This window comes from Rana temporaria, chromosome 5 (genome assembly GCF_905171775.1).
Source record: "Rana temporaria chromosome 5, aRanTem1.1, whole genome shotgun sequence".
Classification (NCBI taxonomy): domain Eukaryota; kingdom Metazoa; phylum Chordata; class Amphibia; order Anura; family Ranidae; genus Rana; species Rana temporaria.
This window is the reverse complement of record NC_053493.1, coordinates 51,956,079-51,979,745: the sequence shown is the minus strand read 5'-3', so window position 1 is coordinate 51,979,745 and position 23,667 is coordinate 51,956,079. Positions and strand designations below refer to the sequence as shown.

Genomic DNA, 23,667 nt, shown 5'->3' with positions numbered 1-23,667 from the left:
TCTTAGATGTTTAGCATTTTTTAGGGTGTGCCCCCCAAGTATGTTTTTGTAGGAGCTGTGATTGGATGCCTATCAGGAGTCCAATCATAGGAGAGGACGGGAGGAGCAGGAGGGAGAAGACATAGAGGAAGAGCATGGAGGACACTGGACACTGTCGCCACCCCACCAAGACAGGGTAAGTGCAGAGTAAGGGCAGACAGCGGGCAGGTGGGGGGCACAGTGGCAGCATTCGATTAGCAAAGTGGCCACGTTTAATGGGCACAGTGGCTGCGTTAGGTACTGTGGCTGCGTTTGGTACAGTGGCTGCGTTTTGATGGTACAGTGGCTGCGTTTGATGGGCATATTGAGGCTGCAATTGATGGGTTTTATTTTTCAGAATTTGTTTGCGCCCCACCAAAAATTTCGAGCACCAGCCGCCACTGGTCCTGACACACAGCGCAGCCCATTTTCGAGAGACTAGCCTTTTCTCTGCTAAAGTAAAGTAACACTTGTAGGTCTTGTCCCTCCCCATGCCTGTTACTTGACAGTAAAATGAGTTCTTTTATGCTCATTCTCCTCTTATCAGTATGTCTTTTTTAGCATGATAAAAACCCTTTTACTAATGGATACAGAGCTGCATTAATTTATGTCTTCTGTATCTCCCTGAAGTTCAGTTTATTTTTTTTACATCGTCACTTATTCATATCACTACTTCTTACAGGTTTAAATATTGTTACTTTCCAATTACACGCTAGGTTTTCTGTTCTGATTGGCACTAGATATTTGACAGCTGGAACTTGTTTAGCTACTGGTAACAACTTTATCCCTTGGCTATATATATATGTATATATATAATATACATACACCCACAATACTTGACTTAGGTTATATGAATATATTTAAGCCATTAATGCCTCTTGTTACAATATTGGAACAGTAGTGATGTGGGAGTTATTTATGTTCTACATATGAATTGTATGTGCAAATGAAAAAACATGGCATAAATGGGTTAATGAGTAAGTATAATGATGGTAAGAGAGGAGGAAGAGAGAATAGTTGTAGTACCTGTTGGTGTCGTGGAACTGCTGAGCGAAGACCACCGAGAGGCCAGACCTGCTTTGTGGATGGCAGATTTGTAGTTCTCATACAAAACCTTCCCATACTGCAAGAGTAAACAAGATGACATACAAGTTTGTGTTCTGTGTATACGTTTAATTTAAAATAATAATAAAAAAAGAAACAACTGGCAAATTAGGTAAAATTTTACTTCACAAAGAATACCCAATCACATACAAGGTAAATAAATAATAATAAAAAAAAAGCATTTTTGCTTGCATATGATTGGATGATGGAATTCAGCAGAGCTCCCCTTCATTTACTAAGCTCTGGACGAACTGCACTTGCAAAGTGCACAGTCTATTTGCCTTCAGTAGATCAACCCCAGTATATCCTGTGGGCTTAAAGCGTATCTCCAGGCATTTTGTTTTAAATTTTGGATAGACTAGGGAAAAGTTAGGCTGCGTACACACGATCGGTCAAAACCGATGAAAACGGACTGAAGGTCCGTTTTCATCGGTCCAAACCGATTGTGTGTGGGCCCCATCGGTCAGTTATCCTTCGGTCAAAAAAATGAGAACTTGCTTTCAAATTTAACCGATGGACGCCTAACCGATAGGTCAAAAACGATCGTTAGTATGCAAAAGCATCGGTTAAAAACCCGTGCATGCTCAGAATCAAGTCGACGCATGCTTGGAAGCATTGAACTTCGTTTTTTTCAGCACGTCGTTGTGTTTTACGTCACCACGTTCTGACACGATCGGTTCACTAACCTTCGGACCGTTCTCATCGGATGGACTGATCGTGTGTACGCGGCCTCAGTCAAGATTTTATTACAGTCTATACCCCCACTGGGGATATGTATCACTATTTATTTTGGTGACCATTGTGACAGAGAAAGAAAGTGAAGGGAAATCCAAAATGTCAGAGTTGCCTCCAGAACAAGAGGTAAGTGGAACTCTTCCAGTAGGGACACATTTTCTACTTTGGGAAATTTCCTCTCACTTCCCGTTGCTTCTCTGAGGCAGGAAGTGAAAGAAAATGTCCCCAATGGTACACAGACAGTAAAGCTTTACCCTGGCAGTGGTTTTAACCTTTACCTGCTCTATCCAAACCTGCAAAACAATTTGGGCTATACATAAGCGAGGACCCTGTAGGGTGTTGTGGTACCCCTAAATGTGATAGATGTTCTTTTTACTTACCTTGGCAATCCTGATGCCAGTAACCCACTGGTGGAGAACCCATGGTTCATCACAGCATAGATACTTAATATATTGGGATTCCTTCTGAATTTGTGGATGCTGAAAAATAAAAAGAGTGGTGTTTAGTAATTACATACCTTTGCAGTCTTTGAAATCTCCAAAGTATACTTCCCAACCCATTTAGAATGAAAAATCCGAAAAACACATTAAGCCCCCTCCTTCCCAATACACCTGAACACCAGTGTTGCCAACCTACCAGATTGAAATTTACTGACACAGCCAAGTTTTTACTGGCATTTTGAAAAGTTCCAAAATTACAGTTTTATGTACAAATGTAGTATTTTGTACAATATGCTATTAAAAAATTAGTTTATTCAAGGCAACCCAATCTTGTATAAATTACCAGAAAATTGGCAAATATATTGTGTTTTTTCCCTGAAAATGTGTATTTGATAAATAGCTGTACAAATATCATGCCACATAAAAAATTAAAATAACCAATATTTTATTCTCCAGGGTCTCTGCTTTCACAAAATATACACTTGTTTGGGGGTTTAGAGTAATGCAAATTTTAACATGTGTGTAAAAAATAAAAAAATTGTCCGCGAAGATTAAACAGAATATTATTTTTTTTCTTTTTAGTAGACAAAGTCTTTATTGTTTATGAAATGATCTTTTGCATGAAAGCGATTGTCCAAAGATTCAATCACATGCCTGGTGAGAGCTTATGTCTGCGGGCGGCCTAACACAGCAAATGTGTCATTAGAGGTTTAGTTGGTGAAAAAAATTGAATTGGATATTTACACCCTTCTGCCAGTAGATGGCAGTATATAGTCTGGAATTCAATATGTATCCCTCTGTGCTCAGGAATGTTGTAGATAAAGGGATTGGATTAAATATTTCATATATAAAATAGCTGAATGATGCTTGAATTTACAGTTTAATTAGAATTATAACAAACATATGTCACATAGGAAGTTACATACAGACTAATAGTAATCCACTGCACGTAATACAAGGCAGCCATAAGTGAACGCAGGTGTTTTTTTTTAGAAAACATAATTTATTGTATAGCCAGGATGATCCACTATCCGAGATCTATTATGTTCTAAAGATAGGAAATGTTACATGGGATGAACTGGAGCTGAACCTAAAGAACTCACAGTGAGCATCTGAAAGGACCAACTAACCACAATGTCATGTTAGAAACCCAACGCAGGTTAAATGCATTAGCATGTTGCAAGGTTTGGTACCCCCACTTCCTCTACAGCATATTTTAGGCAACCCATAGACGTAAGCAGTGGCGGCCCGTCCATTAAGGGTGTATGTGCGCCACCTCCTTTATCACGCCACCCCCTAAATGGTTAATGGATAGATCCATGGCTGCCATGGCCACCACCCTATTCATGCGTCCTGCCCCTTTCAGGGCACTGGGTGCATGAATTACAGTGGCGGGGGTGTTTTTTTGAAGCACCTGATTAGAGCCATTCTAAACAAACGGCCGACTTATTGTTCTACAGACTTTTTCCTGGCAGTAGTTGGAGTAAACATCGGCCCATTTGATTTTAGGGGGAGGAATAGTGGCCCATCGTTGTTATTATTGGAAGAAATAGTGCCCCATTATAGGTGTCAGTTGGAGAAACGGTGCCCCATTGCTGGTGGTGTCAGATGGCAGAATAGGGGTTCGTATCAGTTGGAGGAATAGTGCCTCAAAGGTCAGATAAAGGCAAGCAAAGGGCTGCATCTGGACCCTGGGCCGCAGTTTGGAGGCCACTCATCTAGGGGATGATGAATAAGGGAATATACTTATGGTGCTTTCCTCTGCTGTCCGATGTTCTGGGTTGGGGGGTGTTGGGGACCTCACATACAATGAAGAACAGCTGGTCCTCCATCGTACAGGAAGCAAAAGAAAGCAGCTTTGAAGTGGTTTTAAAGTTCAGACATGAAATATGTACAAAGCATGTCCCTCTATAGTGTGTATTTGTCTCAGTTAAGAGTGCTAAGTGTAATTTCTGTTTTCTACTTTTTTCCTCTGATATCAGTTTACCCTTCAAATGCAGAGGGGAAGCCATTATAATTTTAAAGTGGAATTCCCCCCCTCGTATGCTAACTAACCTGTGCAAGAAAGATGCATATGCTTATCCATTTTCAGGCTGCTCCGCTCTGGACACGTGATATCCCCTGTGTCAGCCAGTGGCAGCTGCAGGGGAGAGTAAAGAGAGCTCCAACATTGGCTAGTAAAGTTTGAATAAATTATTTTTTTTATTTACTGTATGGTTTCCTATCAGTGTCTCGAAAGTCCCAATCAATACCCTTTGACATGTGAATCTTTATGCCAATTGGCCCCAAGCAGCCTCTTGTCTTTATTCACGTGGTTTCATCCTTTTAATCAAACAAACGGGAGGATGGCACATTGATATATCATATATTGACTCTAATTGAGGCTATACTCTCCCCTTTTGATTGGCTAGTAAAGCCTGGAGCCTCAATGTTACCTGTAGGCTTCAATGGCCCATCCGTTGTCAGTTCTGCCTTCTCTCCCCTGCAGCAGCACTAGCTGACACAGGGGAGAAGGATCACAACACTGGACCAAAGCAGCCTGAAAATAGGTAAGCAGGGCCGTCTTTAATAATAATTGGACCCTGGGCAAACATTTTCTTGGGCCCTCCGGAATATCCACTTATCAAGTAATTGAGGGCAGTGCGGGCTTAAGGGGGCAGCTGTTTTGGGCCCGACAAAAATGACTGGGCCCAGGGTAGCTGCCCCTTTTGCCCTGTGTTGAAGACGGTCCTGTAGGTAAGTATATACATCTTTCTTACACAGGTTAGTTAGTATAGATGTTAGGAGGCAAGGGGGCAGTTTTAAGGATAGGATGAAGCTGAAATTCCACTTTAAAGTTTTTTTTCCCCCCCCGGAGTTCAGCATTTAAAGCCCTGCAGCGTGTAGGCTGAATACCCACAGTTACCGTATTTATCGGGCTATAACGCGCTCCGGCGTATAGCGCGCACCCCCGAACTTGAAGGAAGATTCCTGCAAAAAAAAAAATACTTACAAGTTGGATGCCCCTCGTCGGTGTCTTGCCCGTCGTCCATCGCGTCCTGCCCTTCTTCCAGCGCGTCTATCGGTGGCCTCGTCCGGTCCGGCGTCCTTCTGCGGCCATCCCCGCTTCCCGTGCTGTGTTCGAACCACTGCGCCGACATATACCGAGCGGAGTACACTCGGGTATAGTCGGGCGGGCTCGGCTCCTCTCGCGTAAACGACGTACAGGACGCACACAACGTGACCGCGAGAGGAGCCGAGCCTGCCCGACTATACCCGAGTGTACTGCGCTCGGTATATGTCGGCGCAGTGGTTCGAACAAAGCGCCGGAAGCAGGTATCGGCGTATATCGCGCACCCACGATTTTGCCCTGATATTCAGGGCAAAAAAGTGCGCGGTATACGCCGATAAATACGGGTTAAAATTCAAAATTTTTAATCTTAGACTTTGAGTGCACTTTTAATGCCAAGGCCATTACGTAAAACGATTTAGATATTTTCAACATTACAACACATTCAGAGCCGAAATCCTTTGCGGTAAACAACTGAGACGTAGAGGAGAATTCTCGCCGTCCCCTATATAAAATAAACCATACGTCATTATCCAAATAAATCACTGAGTACCTAAAATGATTTAATAATCAGCATAATTAAAGGCAAATCGGTTTCCTGCACTTTTCCTAACTGTGATGTTTATGCTCACAACATACCTTCAGGACAAAGCAATGGTCCGTCGGAGCTTTGTATCTGACTTTATACTGCATGCCATAATAAACATTGACATTATCAAACTGTATAAAACAGGCCAGATCACGAGATGTCTGCAAAGGAAACACAAGGAAAAAATAAGGACGATGATTGTGATTACAAAGTTCGGAGTTTAGAGAAAGCTAAACCATTTTTTGGCCTTGTGGTTGAAATGTCTAAAAAAAGGAACTGTCTTTGTTGCCAACAGCAACTAGTCAGCTTCCATGTTTCCAGGGCAGATTGTCAGATGGGGAATAAAGAAAACAATATCACAGTCATTCTTTAAATTCAGTTATTCTTTCATTTGGCAATTAGGTATTGTTAAAAATGTTAAAGTAGTAATTAGGGTTGAGCGAACCCGAACAGGTCTGGTATGGATATTCAGGGGAACCCCGCCGTCAATTTAAAACAAAAATTACGTGCGGTTCCCCCTAAATATCCATAACCAGACCCGTTATCCGAGCACGTTGACCTGGCCGGCCGCAGAAAAGAGGGGGGGACAGAGTGCGGCCCCCCCTCTCCTGAACCGCACCAGGCCACATGCCCTCAACATGGGGAGGATGTCCCCATGTTGATGGGGACAAGGGTCTCATCCCCACAACCCTTGCCCGGTGGTTGTGGGGGTATGCGGGCGGGAGGTTTATCAGAATCTGGAAGACCCCTTTAACAAAGGGGACCCCCAGATCCTGACCCCCCCCTGTGTGAAATGGTAATGGGGTACACTGTACCCCTACCATTTCACGAAGGAAGTGTAAAGTATTGTAAAAAAAACACACACTGACACCGTATAATAAAGTCCTACGAGAAATCCACTCGTTCCCGGCTTCCTGCGTTGTCCTGATCCTGCGACGGCTGCGGGTGATCTCCAGCGATGAGAAGATCCTGCGTTGGGTGATCTCCGCTCCAGCGATGAGAAGATCCATCCATCCAGCGCAGCAGCACCCCCAACCTCCTCTCACCGCTGGACACAGCCCAGCGAATGACGCGCTGCAGCTGTGACATTACTTATATAGAGGAGGCAGGGCCACCCGTCACGTGACCCCGCACCCTCTGACGTACCCTCTGCTACATCACTGGGGAAGCCCACGAAGAGGAAAGACCTTGGGCTTACCCAGTGACGTAGCAGAGGGTACGTCAGAGGGTGCGGGGTCACGTGACGGGTGGCCCTGCCTCCTCTATATAAGTAATGTCACAGCTCCAGCGCGTCATTCGCTGGGCTGTGTCCAGCGCTGAGAGGAGGTCGGGGATGCTGCGCTGGATGGATCTTCTCATCGCTGGAGCGGAGATCACCCGATGCAGGATCTTCTCATCGCTGGAGATCACCCGCAGCCGTCGCAGGATCAGGACAACGCAGGAAGCCGGGAACGAGTGGATTTCTCACCGCTGGAGTTTTTTTATTTTTTTTTATTAAGGACTTTATTCTATGGTGTCAGTGTGTTTTTTTTACAATACTTTACACTTCCTTCGTGAAATGGTAGAGGTACAGTGTACCCCATTACCATTTCACACGGGGGGGGGGGGTCAGGATCTGGGGGTCCCCTTTATTAAAGGGGTCTTCCAGATTTTGATAAACCACCGGGCAAGGGTTGTGGGGATGAGACCCTTGTCCCCATCAACATGGGGACATCCTCCCCATGTTGAGGGCATGTGGCCTGGTGCGGTTCAGGAGAGGGGGGGCCGCACTCTGTCCCCCCCTCTTTTCTGCGGCCGGCCAGGTCAACGTGCTCGGATAACGGGTCTGGTTATGGATATTTAGGGGGAACAGCACGTCATTTTTTTTTTTAAATTGACGGCGGGGTTCCCTTTAATATCCATACCAGATTTCTAAAAGTCTGTGTCCCATTGACTACAATGGGGTTCGGGGTTCGGGTTCGGGTTCCCGAACCCGAACTTTTTTTTTAAAGTTCGGGTTCGGACCCGAACCCGAACATCCAGGTGTCCGCTCAACTCTAGTAGTAATACAATAGTTTTTAAAACTTTTTTTTGTCTGGTGCTGATGCATTGCTCAGCAATTCAGAAGTGTACACAAAAAATGTTGTGCTGTCCCCTTTAAATCACATAATCATAAATAAACCGTGCAGAATCCACATAGAAAATATAGTATAAATGTGACAAATAATTCACAAAGTGAAAAATGTGAACACCAATTAGTGTAGAAAACAACCAAAAGTGAGAAATGTCCAATAAATAGTAAACACAGCTTCCCCGTTCTTCACTGTGGCAGCGTCATCGATCGTGTGATCCCTTTTATAGGGGGAGACGATCGATGACGTCACACCTACAGGCACACCCCCCTACAGTTGTAAACACATATTAGATCACACATAACCCCTTCAGCGCCCCCTGTGGTTAACTCCCAAACCGCCACTATCATTTTCACAATAAACAATGCATTTCAAATGCATTTTTTGCTGTGAAAATGACAATGGTCCCAAAAATGTGTCAAAATTGTCCGAAGTGTCCGCCATAATGTCGCAGTCACGAAAAAAAAACGCTGATCGCTGCCATTAGTAGTAAAAAAATATTTTTTTATAAAAATGAAATAAACCTATCCCCTATTTTGTAAACGCTATACATTTCGCGCAAACCAACCGATAAACGCTTATTGCGATTTTTTTAACCAAAAATAGGTAGAAGAATACGTATCGGCCTAAACTGAGGAAAAATTTATTTTTTTATATATTTTTGGGGGATATTTATTATAGCAACAAGTAAAAAATATTGCGTTTTTTTCAAAATTGTCGCTATATTTTTGTTTATAGCGCAAAAAATAAAAACCGCAGAGGTGATCAAATACCACCAAAAGAAAGCTCTATTTGTGGGGAAAAAATGGGGAAAAAATTTTGTTTGGGAACCACGTTGCGCGACCGCGCAATTGTCTGTTAAAGCGACGCAGTGCCGAATCGCAAAACCTGGCTGGGTCCTTTAGTTGCATTTTGGTCCGGGTCTTAAGTGGTTAATTAAAAAAATACTGCCTGTGTGCACTGCTTCTGTTTGGGTGTTTATGCGACCTGCACTGTGGCATACTATATCAGCTAAAATCATCCAGTCCGGCAGCCATTTTTTCTGTCGGCACAGAAGCTTCATGTGTTCACAGGTCACCAATGGCTACCAGAGACATTACAAAGCCAAAGACATCAAACAATCATTTGACAAATGGAAACAGAATGGTTGCTATGAGATACACCTCTATTTTCTTTATCATAAAGAATTCATCTTAGTTGAGCTCAATGCAGATTACATTAAAAAATACATTTGTATTAAAAAAAAATCAATTTGCAACTGCTTTTTTTTTTTTTTTTTTTTTTTCTTAATTGTTTTTTAATGAATGCTTCCTTTGGGGAAAATGAATGGATTTTGTTTTTCTTTGTATGTAAAATTATGGTGAGAGAATAGATGAGCTATTATGTGGCACCTTCCTCCCTGCCATTTGTTATAGTCTCCCTCTTTTGCTCCTGAGAGGTTGCCATGACAACCCAAGATAACGGCGCCCAGGAGCTGTTTGGATGCCGCATTTTCATGCTGTGCCGATTCACGCTATTTAAAATGTTTCATGTGACAAAGTGGTGACACGTACACAGATGCTTCCATCAAAGTATATTTCCATGATTCCCCTAATGCATGTATAAATTAGCCATTACACTGCTGTTGGAGCCGAGACAAGACGCTGCATTTTATTTTTTAAGAGTTCTGAACATATTTTCATCATCTGTTCTACCAAAAGGCACTAATCAATAAAAATATTATATGAATTGATTGATTCTGCATGTAAGGGCTTGGTTATCTGTCACAAGGGTGCAAGGAGATATTGCCTATTATATAATAATCAGGTTTTCCTGAAATGGCTGGAACAAGGCGCTCTATTAGCTGGATTCAGATAGCTTTACGCCGGCGTATAAGTAGATACGCCGACGTAACTCTGAATCTACGCCATCCTAAATTTAAGCGTATTCTGGAAACCAGATACGCTAAAATTAGGCTAAGGCCCCATACACACGAGAGGATTTATCCGCGGATACGGTCAAGCGGACCGTATTCGTGGATAAATCCTCTCGAGGATTTCAGCAGATTTCTATGCGATGGCGTGTACACACCATCGCATTAAAATCCGCGCGGAAATCCTCTGGCGATGACGCGTCGCGCCGTCGCCGCGATTATGACGCGGCGACGGGCGCGACGCTGTCATATAAGGAATTCCATGCATGCGTCAAATCATTACGACGCGTGCGGGGAATCCCTTTGGACGGATGGATCCGGTGAGTCTGTACAGACGAGCGGATCCATCCGTTGGAATGGATTCCAGCAGATGGATTTGTTGAGCATGTCAGCAAATATCCATCTGCTGGAAATCCATCCCAGGGGAGATTTATCCGCGGATAAATATCCGACGGAGTGTACACACCATAGGATCTATCCGCAGAAACCCATTTGATGGGATTTATCTGCGGATAGATTCTATGGTGTGTATGGGGCCTTAGATACGAGCGGCGTAAGTCTCCTATGCCGTCGTATCTCAGGGTGCAATATTTACGCTGGCCGCTAGGTGGCGCTTCCGTTGAGTTTGGCGTAGAATATGCAAGGGACTAGATACGCTGATTCAGAAACGTACGTGCGCCCGGCGCATTTTTTTTACGTCGTTTACGTACGGCTTTTTCCGGCGTAAAGTTAGTCGAACAAATAGCTGGCCTAGTCAATGTTAAGTATGGCCGTCGTTCCTGCGTCGAAATTAGAATTTTTTTTGTCGTTTGCGTAAGTCGTCAGTGAATGGGGCTGGACGTAATTTACGTTCACGTCGAAACCAATACATCCTTGCGGCGTACTTTGGAGCAATGCACACTGGGATATGTACACGGACGGCGAATGCGCCGTTCGTAAAAAACGTTAATCACGTCAGGTCACCAATCATTTACATAAAACACGCCCCCTCATCCTCATTTGAATTAGGCGCGCTACGCCGCCGTAACTTAGGAGGCAAGTGCGTTGTGAATACAGCACTTGCCTCTCTGACTTACGGCGGCATAGCGTAAATACAATACGCTACGCCGCCTGAAAGATGCGTCGCTTTAACTGACAATTGCGCAGTCGTGCAACTCTGTACCCTAACAAAATTGACATCCCTTTTTTCCCGCAAATAGAGCTTTCTTTTGGTGGTATTTTATCACCACTGCGTTTCTTTTTTTGCGCTATAAACAAAAATAAGCGCAACAATTTTGAAAAAAAAACACAATATTATGTACTTTTTGCTATAAGAAATACCCCCAATTATTTCTTAAAAAAGCGATTTTTTTTTCTAAGTTTAAGACGATATGTATTGTTCTACATATTTTTGGTGATGAAAATCACAATAAACATATATTGATTGGTTTGCGTAAAAGTTATGGCGTCTACAAACTATGGGAAAGATTTATGGAATTTTTATCATTATTCCTATTTTTTTACTAGTAATGACGGTGATCTGCAGTTTATTGGTACCGCGACATTATGGCGTGCAGATCGGACACTTTTGACACATTTTTGGGACCAGTGACATTTATACAGCGATCAGAGCTATAAAAATGCACTGATTACTGTGTAAATGTCACTGGCAGGGAAGGGGTTAACACTAGGGGGCGAATGGGTTAACTGTGTTCCCTCGTGTGTGTTCTAACTGTAGGGGGGTGGGTAGTGACTAGAGGAGATGACAGATCGTTGTTCCTAGTTAGTAGGAACTCACAATCTCTCTCTCTTCTCCTCACAGAACGGGCATTTGTGTGTTTACACACACACGCGCCCCTGTTATGGCGCTTGCGCGTAGCCGGCGGTCATTGCGACCGCCGGCCACGTGCATCTGTTCCCCCGCAGTGCAGTGCAGTTTATAGGGCCAGCGTACAGCTACGACGGCTCACTGGAACGTGTCAACCTGCCATAGTATAATGGTGGCGGCTGGTCGGCAGGCGGTTAAAGCGTAACTCCACTTTTGTTGAAGATAAAAACATTCCCCTCTGGGTGATCGATGTACATTGCAAGGATTATAACAACCCTTTGTTGCAGATTCCTACCTTTTGTTATTCTGAATAAATCCATGTGTGTTTGTCTGTGCCTCTCTACTGAGTGGGTCTAATGGGAGTGGTTTCATAATTAACTGTCAGGTGTGCAGCTGTAGAGCACTAATGAGGAAATCTAATGGGCCTGCATCCCTTTAGACGTGTTCCTATTGGAAGTATCTCTCCAAAAATGAAATTTTTGTGGCAGGGGATGCCTGAAATCTGACTTGCATGTTAGGCAGACTTCTGGGAAAATTGATGCGCCAATCACACAAGCATGTAGCCGTTTTGCAATGCATTCTGAGAAAATTACAGTTGCTGCAGATTGAAAAGGAAAGGTATTTTTTTTATAACATTCAATTACAACATGACTTGTGTCGCAATTATATGTGCTATATTATTTTCTCATTATTTGCTATTTTTTTTACACTAAAGTGGAGTTACCCTTTAACCACTTCAGGACCGCCTCCTGCACATATACGTTGGCAGAATGGCACGGCTGGGCACAAGCATGTACCTGTACGTCCTCTTTAAGTGCCCAGCCGTGGCCAGCCGAAGCTCCGTGACCGCGGCTGCGGGATCCGCGGACCCGATCGCCGCTGGAGTTCCGCGATCGGTCCCCGGAGCTGAAGAACGGGGAGAGCTGTGCGTAAACACAGCTTTCCCGTTCTTCACTGTGGCACTGTCATTGATCGTCTGTTCCCTGATGTAGGGAAAGGCGATTAATGACGTCACACGTAACCCCTTCAGCGCCCCCTAGTGGTTAACTCCCAAACTGCAATTGTCATTTTCACAGTAAACAATGCATTTTTATAGCATTTTTTGCTTTGAAAATGACAATGGTCCCAAAAATTTGTCAAAATTGTCTGGCTTTGCGGCCTTCTGCAGGCCGCAAAGCCGCGGCCTCAATTACCGGAGGGCGCGGGCCCCCCGCGATCGCTCCCCACGCCGGCCGGTAATTGATGCCACGGCTTTGCGGCCTTCTGCAGCCCTAAGCTTCCCCAAGTGCCAGGTCACAATTTATTGTCGCAATTGCGACCTGGCGCCCGGATTTTGTCGAGGCCTGACTTAAAGGACCTGATGGTTTGGTGGCAGATACCAAAGCATACCTTCAGAAGTCTTCAGGCGTCCATGGCTCGAGGGGTCAGGACTGTTTCTTGCTATGTGACAGTGCTGGTGCTTGGTGAGTGGCAGCTCAGGCACCTAGCACTGACACATAGAAGTGGGGAAAGATTCCAGGCTCCAACACACAACTGTTTGCCTCTGCCCTGGGTAAGCTCCAAGCTTTCTTAACCACTTGAGACCCGCGCTATTGACAAAAGACGTCAACAGCGCGGCTCTCAGGTGCCAACTGGACGTCTTTGGACGTCTTTTTAAAAGCATTACCCGCGCGCGCCTCTGGGGGGCGCGCAGCAGGTAAACACTGTCTCGGCGCATCACTGGGGAGCCGATGCGTGTACCTGGCGGCCGCGATGTCCGCCGGGTACACGCGATCGTCGGTTACACAGCAGGGACGTGGAGCTCTGTGTGTAAACACAGAGCTCCACGTGCTGTCAGAGGAGAGGAGACCGATCTGTGTCCCATAGGGACACAGCATCGGTCACCTCCCCCAGTCACCCCCTCCCCCCACACAGTTAGAACACACCCAGGCTACACATTTAACCCCTTCCTCACCCCCTAGTGTTAACCCCTTCCCTGCCAGTCACATTTATACAGTAATTAGTGCATTTTTATAGCACTGATCGCTGTATAAATGTGAATGGTCCCAAATTTGTGTCGAAAGTGTCCGATACGTCCGCCGCAATATCGCAGTCCCAATAAAAATCGCAGATCGCCGCCATTACTAGTAAAAAAAAAATCATAAAAAAAAATCATAATTCTGTTCACCATTTTGTAGGCGCTATAACTTTTGCGCAAACCAGTCGCTTATTGCGAATTTTTTTTTTTTTAATTGTCGCTCTTTTTTTGTTTATAGCGCAAAAAATAAAAACCGCAGAGGTGATCAAATACCACCAAAAGAAAGCTCTATTTGTGGGGAAAAAAGGACGTCAATTTTGTTTGGGAGCCACGTCGCACGACCGCGCAAATGTCAGTTAAATCGATGCAGTGCCGGAAACTGAAATTTAGCCTGGGAACGAAGGGGGTTTATGTGCCCAGTAAGCAAGTGGTTAAAGCTGGCCATACTCTGATTGGAATTTTTTTATCAGTTTGTGGCTCTCCCTGCTTGACAGAAGTTGATCATTTGATACCTACTGTTAAAAAGACATGCTGTAAATTGTATCTCTATTAGCAGCTGCAGCTGCTGATCAATGTATTCTGAGAGTGGTGGGTCCCGCTGTCAGAATACAATGTCACGTTGGGGGATTCCTCCACCCACGTAATTTGTGTTGATGGAGGAATCTGTTTTCTTTTTTCGTCTAACCCTCTGGCTGAAAGAATAAAAAAATGAACTATCTATGGCTAGCTTTACTGTGAGAAGTATTGACTGTTCAACAATTGCAATTGCAGTACCTATGGATACTTTAGGTTGAATTACTAACCTTTGTCTTTCCTTTAGGTACATAATAAATTCCAGAAGCACGCAGAAGAAAGTATCGTTTTTTCCAGGACTTTTTTCCATCTTCTTTCAAGTATATTGCCCCTTCAAGATCTGGCACAACAACGGAGGCAGCACAGAAACTTTGCTGTTGGATAACATTAATAAAAAAATATGTATATATAACTTCTGTGAACCATACAAAGAATCATATACAGCATCTGTGCATTACTGAAACAAGTACTTTAATAAAAAAACATTGTTTTACTGGTATGGGGATACCACTTTCTGTGGGTATAGAATTGGGCACATCAACTGTGGGTATAGAATTGGGTATATGGGATTGTATGATATTTTTTTTTTTTTATGGTTGAACTGGATGGACTTGTGTCTTTTTTCAACCTGACTAACTATGTAACTATGTCTGATAGTGAATGAGTTGGCGCTATTGTGAGGTCTGGAGGTGCATGAATTGGGGCTGATCTTAATGAATGTAACTTATTAGCTGTACAATTATAAGTGCAAAAATTTAAAATAAACAATACAAATATGGCACGCTATTGCTCACTTAAAAAATTAATTTGTACAAAAATCCAAATTTATTAAGGTCGAATCTGTCAATTGACGGCTTATGGTGTCTGTCGGATGTTCTAAGAAGATTTGTTGAAGCAGCTAAACCGTACGACGCCGTGATCTTACATTTCCAGTCGAATGCTTGGCCCACAAGCTATAGTAGAATTATAATGTTGTTGCACCAGTAATAATTATAATTATTAATTATGCTTACTAGTCAAACGACATTAGAATTCTTATATAGACTATGGGCGGAGCATTTTACCGTAAATGTCCGCTCGCGGCGATTGTATGTTTTTAGCTGCTTCGTCAAATCTTCATGACTTATACAGCAGCGACCACTAAGGCCACGTACACACGGTCAGTCCATCCGATGAGAATGGTCCGACGGACCGTTTTCATCGGTTCACCGCTGAAGCAGACTGATGGTCTGATGTGCGTACACACCATCGTTTCAAAAACCGATCGGGTCAGAACGCGGTGACGTAAAACACACGACGTGCTGAAAAAAACGAAGTTCAATGCTTCCAAGCATGCGTCGACTTGATTCTGAGCATGCGCGGGTTTTAATCCGATGCTTTTGTGTACTAACCATCGGTTTTGAACTATCGGTCAGCCGTCCATCGGTTCAATTTTAAAGCAAGTTCTCTTTTTTTTGACCGAAGGACAACAGACCGATGGGGCATACACACGGTCGGTTTGGACCGATGAAACTGAACTTCAGTGCGTTTGCATCGGTTTGGACCGGTCGTGTGTACGCGGCCTCACAGCTCTTTTACTATTGTCTCTATAATGTCGAATCTTTTCTCTCTATGTCAAATCTTCATGTCTCTATAATGTCGAATCTTTTCTCTCTATGTCAAATCTTCATGTCTCTATAATGTCGAATCTTTTCTCTCTATGTCAAATCTTCATGTCTCTATAATGTCGAATCTTTTCTCTCTATGTCGAATAATCTTGGACTAATAGAGTTAGGTTAGGCACATTAGACCGCAGGTTCGACAGACACAGATCGCTATTGTCACCGTCATGTCGAATCTTCTATCTATCTATATCGAACTGTTGTCGCAACAATATGAAAATATAATGGATAAGAAAATAAACCATTTTTTATTTTGGATTTCGGATTCTGCGCGTTCGTTATCGTTTTGTTAAAACGAACACGAAAATCCCAGAAATTCTACAAAAATGCATTCGGACGATGACGAATGCACATATCTACTGTCTAATAATCTATCAAGTAATAAAAGATTCTCAGAGCCAGCACCATTCTTGATCCAATTTGCTGACTACAAATTCCGGGGCAGACATGTCAATGTGTGGGAAGCTGCTAAAATAGACAATGCCTTGAAATTAGCACCATCCTTCCTGACAGTCTCTGGTTTTGTTTTCGATCACCTCTAGGAGACAAAACTAAATGGGGAGACGGTTCACCAGATGAAAGCTGGATGGCATCATGATTCTTTACTCCCCATACAGCTCAATAAATCTGTATAATATTTTTTCCCTATTTAAAATGCTGTTTCCTGCTCTCCTACTCCAGTGCTTAATAAAAGGATAGCTAAATATCAGCAACACTCCTCAATCAGAATTGCAGATTAAAAGAAGGGGTGTGTCATACAGTTTTTCTTAATGAGAGCTTATTTCTAGGTGCACTAAGGCTGCTCATACACTGAGCAAATGTTGCAGAATGGCAGGGAGGGAAGCTGCCCCCACTGCAAGACGACAGTGATTATCGCTAGGGGCTATAACATGCTTGCGATAAATAACAAAAATATGTTTTTTACCTTAATATCTACCTTAAATCACATTTCTATTTGAATAGCGTACTTGTTTGTAGCCTAAATACTGAAAGACTGTTGTCCTCTGGCTAACCTATCGTGTGTACGAGGCCTAAGACATTTTTTTAGTTTTTGAATTTTTAGTTTTGGAGAAGGATCAGGTTTTTATTGCTGTCTGTGCCTCTTTTAGGGAATGTCAACTTCTCTGTCCAGTTTATCATTATTACCAATAGTGAAAAGCCCATATGAGTTTTCAACAGAACAGTAATAGAGGTGACATTTTCCACTGGAGATACTAGTTCTGGTGATCTTGGTGACAACTGAGGTCCCCTCACTTTGGAGGGATTTCCTTTCACGTTTTGGTTTGGTTATGGAAGAAGAAGTGAAGGAAAATCTGACACAGAAACTGACAATTTCGCCTTTAGTTCTAGTTGGGTCACATGCACTGTAGATGGCTACAGGATAAAGACCCCCACATATGTGCTTAGTTGAAGGGCCATATTGCATACAAACTGCCCTAACTCATAGGAACCAATTTAATTGTATTCTATTGAAATCACATAAGGGGAAATGTGACTTATAGAATACTGCAGTTTGCCTGTTATTTGCTTTACTGAAAACTTGTGAAGAAATGAAAACATTTCTTGTGGGCTGCGCGGCTCTGATTACACATATGGTGGATGGAGGATGCAGCTTCAACCATTGAGCTGTATAGAAAACAGAATACTTGGAACAAGAACAGACGAGATCAACAAACTTAATTTAGAAAACAAGACATATGTGGAAATTTCAAAGAGCCGCATCTGTTGTCACAAAACAAATTCTTTGTAGTATTACACATGGAAGAACTGCCTAATGAAGGATTGCTTTGGTTGCAGAGTAAACAATCAAACAAGGTGATATAACTCAACCAACCTCTGAATGAAAAAAGCTTTTTTTCCCAAAAGTAGAAACATATATTATTTGAAAATTGAGGGATTACATGCAAATTGATGATCAAGATGATATAATTTGGTCCATTCTAATCCTCCAAATCAAAGTGAAAACTTTTCTACGTTTAACACAAGATATCTAATATGTTTTTGGTAGGGCCACCAAAGGACCAACAAAAAATTTCCTTTAGGGCAGGGGTCTACAAACTTTTCAAGGGCCAGTTTACTGTCCTTCAGACTTTGGGGGGGGGGGGGTTGTGGCTGGTGGGGGTAGAAATTGACCCAGGTCCAGCATCAGTGAACATAAACATGTCCTCATGCTTGGTGGTGGTGGTCAGTAGGAGGAAGAGGAGTAGTATCCCATCATGGTATCAGTGGAGGAAATAGTGCCCCATTGTCAGGGCCGGTGCTACCACTAGGCAAACTAGGCAGCTACCTAGGGCACACTGCCACCTAGGGCACAGCCTCCTCAATGTCACCTTAGGAGCTGCTGTCCCTCCCTCACACCCACACCGGCACCCTTGCACACAACAGAATTGAGCTGAGATCCCGGCACCGGACAAGGTCATTCACTGGACGCTGGTGATTGCGGCAGCTGAAGTCAGCTCAAAGTCCTGATCGCAGCCTGTAATTGCCCGCCAGCATGAGCCTGGGATGGAGATGGAGGTGCAGCTGGTCTGCAGGAGTGTACTAGAGGAGGAGAGGGAACCGTGCAAGGACTGCAAGCCAAGAGGGAGACGTTCAGGCACATGGTAGAGAGGCAGCTGGAAGATGGGCTGCGTCTGGCAGGGCCCCTCTCCTAGGCTGTCACTGACCTGCAGTTTGAGCACTTGAGACTTCAGGAGTAGGTGGACAAACTCAGCTGCCAGGTGGGACTTTGGAAGTACTGAGCCGGGTGGTGGGACTTAGTGGGGACAGAAAGAGACAAAACTATTTCATCTCCAAATACGGAAAAGGTTTCTTCACAGTAGGAGTTGTGAAAATGTGGAATAGACTCCCTCGAGAGCTGGTTCTGTCCAACTCAGTAGAGTGCTTTAAAAAAATGCATGGATTCTTTCCTAAATGTGCATAATATAACTAGATACTAATATTTATAGGCAAAGTTGATCCAAGGAATATCTGATTGCCTCTTCAGGTCAGGAAGGATTTTTTTCCCCTGCTGGAGCAAATTGGTTAATGCTTTGCTGGGGTTTTTTGCCTTCCTCTGGATCAACTGTAGGTATAGGATTGTGTATATGGAATTGTAGAGAGCAGAGTCGTGCTAATTGGCATAAACAGAGACAATATGAAAAGTCCACTTATACATTCATAGATGGAATATACAATCCCCTACACCCCTACATAAAGGAAAAGGATGGTTGTGCAAAGGGAAGGAAGTATGGAAAAGTCCTGTTCTGTGTTCCACATGTGGATCACAGTTCCGGTGACACACACCCCGGCTGGCTTCTAGAAGTGACTGGACACCACAGGGGCCCCCACCAAAGATTTAAAATACCTGCTTACCAGCAGTACTGGGCCTTGCAAGGGGCCAATAACGCCTGTGGCTGATTCCCCCGCTGGGGCCTTGGATGGTATCCCACCTTGCGATCAGCAGACCTGTAGGCAAATCTTCCCTTTTGCGATGTTCAGACAAACCCACTCAAAGATAATAAAGATGCTCCACATAGCATAAGATCCAATGTTTTATTGAAAGTCACATAAATAGACCATGGTAAAAAACGCCAGCCAGCATACACGAATACACAAGCGCCCGAGCTTCCGGGACTCGTAAGACAGCAATGACATCAGCACATCATCCACCCTATGCGTTTCGTCAGAGATTGATGTAATCCTGGGGCAGCGTGCCCAACCATGCTCCTGCTCTGCTAATGTGGAACACAGAGCAGGACTTTTCTGTACCATTGCACAACCATACTTTTCCTTTATGTAGGGAATTGTATTTTCTATCTATGAATGTATAAGTGGACTTTTTATATTGTCTCTGTTTTTGCCAATTAGTGGGACTCTGCTCTCTACAACTATTGATTATGTGATATCTCGCATTTGAGTTGCTGCTTTTTCTTAGATTTTTTTCCCCAAATTTTTCATAATTTTTTACCAAAATGTATCAATTTTAGCGGAGTTATCCCCCATTCTTTCTTGTGTTTTCTTCTTTTATTGGTTGAACTAGATGGACATGTCTTTTTTCAACCAGTCTAAAATCTACTTACAGTATATCTGATGGTTGCATATACAGTGCCAAGAAAAAGTATTCATACACCTTGACATTTTTAAAATTTTGTGATGTTACAACCAATAACGTAGATGTATTTTATTGGGATTTTATGTGATAGACCAACACAAAGTAGCACATAATTGTGAAGTGGAAGGAAAATGATAAATGGGTTTCAACATTTTTACAAATAAATATGTGAAAAGTGTGGTGTGCCTTTATATTCAGCCCCCTTTACTCTTATACCCCTAACTAAAATCTAGTGGAACCAATTGCCTTTAGAAGTGAACTAATTAGGTAACGTCCATCTGTGTGTAATTTGATCTCGGTATAACAAACCTCTGAGGACTTCACAGAACAGCTGTATTTAGAGAACTTTTGTGAATAAACAGCATCATGAGGGCCAAGGAACACACCAGACAGGTCAGGGATAAAGTCATAGGTGTGCGCAGCCTTTGGCATTAGGGTGTGCACCCCAAAGCTCAAACACACTCTACCAATCACTCACGATCTTCATTCAGAAAGGGAAGGGGTCGGTAAATGACATATTTACTGGCCCCTTCCCCCACTCATCCTAAAACATCCACAGCAACAACTGGTGGGAGAGGAGGGAAGCCGGCAGTGCTGTGGGGGGAAAGAGGGGGAGCCAGATCAGTAGGGGGAATGTGTTCTGCACAGGGTGATTAGGGTGTGCACGCATATGGATAAAGTCATATCGAATTTTAAAGCAGGGTTTTCAACATTTAAAAAATAAACAAATATGTGACATTTTTGCCCACTCTTCTTTGCAAATTAGCTCAAGCTCTGTCAGATTGGATGGAGAGGGTCTGTGAACAGCAATTTTCAAGTCTTGCCACAGATTCTCAATTAGATTTAGGTCTGGACTTTGACTGGGCCATTCTAACACATGAATATGCTTTGATCTAAACCATGGGTGCTCAACCTGTGGCTCTCCAGCTGTTGCGGAACTACAATTCCCATGAGGCATTGCAAGCCGCTGACAGGTACAAGCATGTCTCCCAAAGGCTGAGGCATTATGGGAATTGTAGTTTTGCAACAGCTGGAGAGCCACAGGTTGAGCACCCATGATCTAAACCATTACATTGTAGCTCTGGCTGTATGTTTAGGGTCGTTGTCCTGCTGGAAGGTGAACCTCCACCCCAGTCTCAAGTCTTTTGCAGACTCTAACAGGTTGTCTTCTAATATTGCCCTGTATTTGGCTCCATCCATCTTCCCATCAACTCTGACCAACTTCCCTGTCCCTGCTGAAAAAAAGCATCCCTTTTGGCTGCTTCTCTAATTAATACTCTCCTTGCCCGGCCTGTCAGTTTAGGTGGACGGCCATGTCTTGGTAGGTTTTCAGTTGTGTCATACTCTTTCCATTTTCGAATGATGGACTAGATTTTAGTTAGGGATATATGAGCTAAGGGGGCTGAATACAAATGCACGCCACACTTTTCAGATATTTATTTGTAAAAAAAAAATGAAAACTATTTATTTTCTTCCACTTCACAATTTTGTGGCAATTTGTGTTGGTCTATCGCATAAAATCCCAAGAAATTCCATATTTTCGTTTTTGGCTGTAACATGACAAAATGTGGAAAATGTCAAAGGGCTTTATTACTTTTTCAAGGCTCTGTATCCTACTGAGGGGGATGTTTCCTTGTAAAATTTGTGAAGTTTTACTATTTTGCCTTTCTAAATTTTTTTATTGAGTTTTAGAAGAAAAATTAACATTGACAATATAGAAAACCAACGTGGTTACATTCTCCAACATTCCCATTATAATGGATAACAACAATGCAAAGGAAATCTGCACACAAGGAATAAGCATAGTTTGTGTCTCCACAGTCATGATATGGACGTGTCAGTTGATCATCAATGGCTTCAGAGTCCATTTGCTTTCACAAAAGAGGGGAGGTGGAGTAACTATGTCAAAAATAGCATAAGGATAATGTTAATTCAAAAAACAAATAAAATACTTGAAACCCTATGTCTGTCTTCCAACCAGAGAGGGATCTTCCCGTAGAATCAATGTACTATACAGACCCTAAGGGCAGACTGAAGATTATGATAACCTGTTGATTGACTGGATAACTCAAATGGCAATGAAGGGAGAGGTTTTAATTATGGGTGACTTTAACATGCCTGACATTAACTGGAATTCTCAAACTGCAATTACAAGCAGGTGCAGGGATATAATGAAGGCACTGAATAGGGTTTCTCCAAAAGTTAATAAAAGCCCAACCCCAGGAGATCATATTCTAGACCTAGTACTGGCAAAATGGGAATTGATTGTCTGATGTTGAGATTTAAGAAAACTTGACTTCCAGTAATCACCAATGCCTTTGGTTTGATATTAAAACAAGAACTAAAAAAATCATAGATACCAGAGTGTGGTTGTAAATGGGGTTTATTCGTAACAGAGACCAGTCCCTAGTGGTGTACCACAAGGCTCTGTACTAGTTCCTGTTGCATTTAAACTACAGTAAAACCTTGGTTTGCAAGCATAATTTGTCCCATAAACATGCTTGTAATCCAAAGCACTTGTATATCAATTTTTTTTTTTACAGGGTATAAAAGAGAAGAGAGGCGCCTCTAAGGCCTTGTACACACGAGAGGATCTATCCGCTGGTATTTATCCGCGGATCAGTTCCAGCGGATAGATCCTATGGTGTGTACGGCCCAGCGGATATTTATTCGCGGATATTTTTCGGGCCGATGGATTTCCAGCGGATAAAAATTTCTTAGCATGCTAAGAAATCTATCCGCTGGAATCCTGTCCAGCGGATTGATCCGGTGATCTGTACAGACTCACCGGATCAATCCGTCCGATCCCCTCCCTCGCATGCGTCGTAATGATTCGACGCATGTGTGGGAAGTCTTTACCTTCCAGCGTCGCGCACGTCGCCGCGTCATCATCGCGGCGACAGCGCGTCACGTCACCGCGGATGGATTCCGCGCGAATTTCGATCTGATGGTTAGTACAACCATCAGATCAAAATCCGCCAGAGGATTTATCCGCGGGAACGGTCCGGAGGACCGTTTCCAGCGGATAATCCTCTCGTGTGTACTAGGCCTAAGTGTAGCAATAAGTTGCTAAATGTTGTACCTTCATTAAATGTAGCCATGGGCCATATCCTCAAAAGAGATACGACGGCGTATCTACTGATACGCAGTCGTATCCCTGTTTCTATCTTTGGAACTGATCCACAGAATCAGTTTCCAAGAGATAGACAGAAGATCCAACATGTGTAATTGAATTACACTGTCGGATCTTAAGGATGCAATTCTAGGCTGGCCGCTAGGTGGCGAGGCCATTGCGGCCAGCGTAGAATATGCAAATGAACACTTACGGCGATCCACGAACGCTCCGACGGGCCCGTCGCTCTAAATCTACGTTGTTTACATCGAGTTACGCCGTGTAAAAATAGGGCTGAGTCCTATTTGACTAAGCCCTATTAAGTATGGCCGTCGTTCAAACTCTACGTCGTTTGCGTAAGACGTCCGTGAATGGCGCTGGACGCCATTTACGTTACCGTCTAAGAAAATGACGTCGGAGCAACGTCTGTTAGCGCAATGCACGTC

At 43.3% G+C, this 23,667-nt stretch overlaps 1 protein-coding gene across 1 annotated transcript in view; it reads right to left on the bottom strand.

Annotated features, from left to right (window-relative positions):
• Positions 1 to 23,667, bottom strand: part of LOC120940021 (amyloid beta precursor protein binding family B member 1 interacting protein) — a 143,119-nt gene that overhangs the window by 9,225 nt on the left and 110,227 nt on the right. The window contains exons 9-12 of the mRNA XM_040352546.1: positions 14,586 to 14,729; positions 5,986 to 6,096; positions 2,238 to 2,336; positions 1,045 to 1,141 (exon numbers count right to left, since the gene is read on the bottom strand). Of these exons, the coding sequence (XP_040208480.1) occupies positions 1,045 to 1,141; positions 2,238 to 2,336; positions 5,986 to 6,096; positions 14,586 to 14,729 (451 nt within the window). The remainder of the gene's footprint in view (positions 1 to 1,044; positions 1,142 to 2,237; positions 2,337 to 5,985; positions 6,097 to 14,585; positions 14,730 to 23,667) is intronic.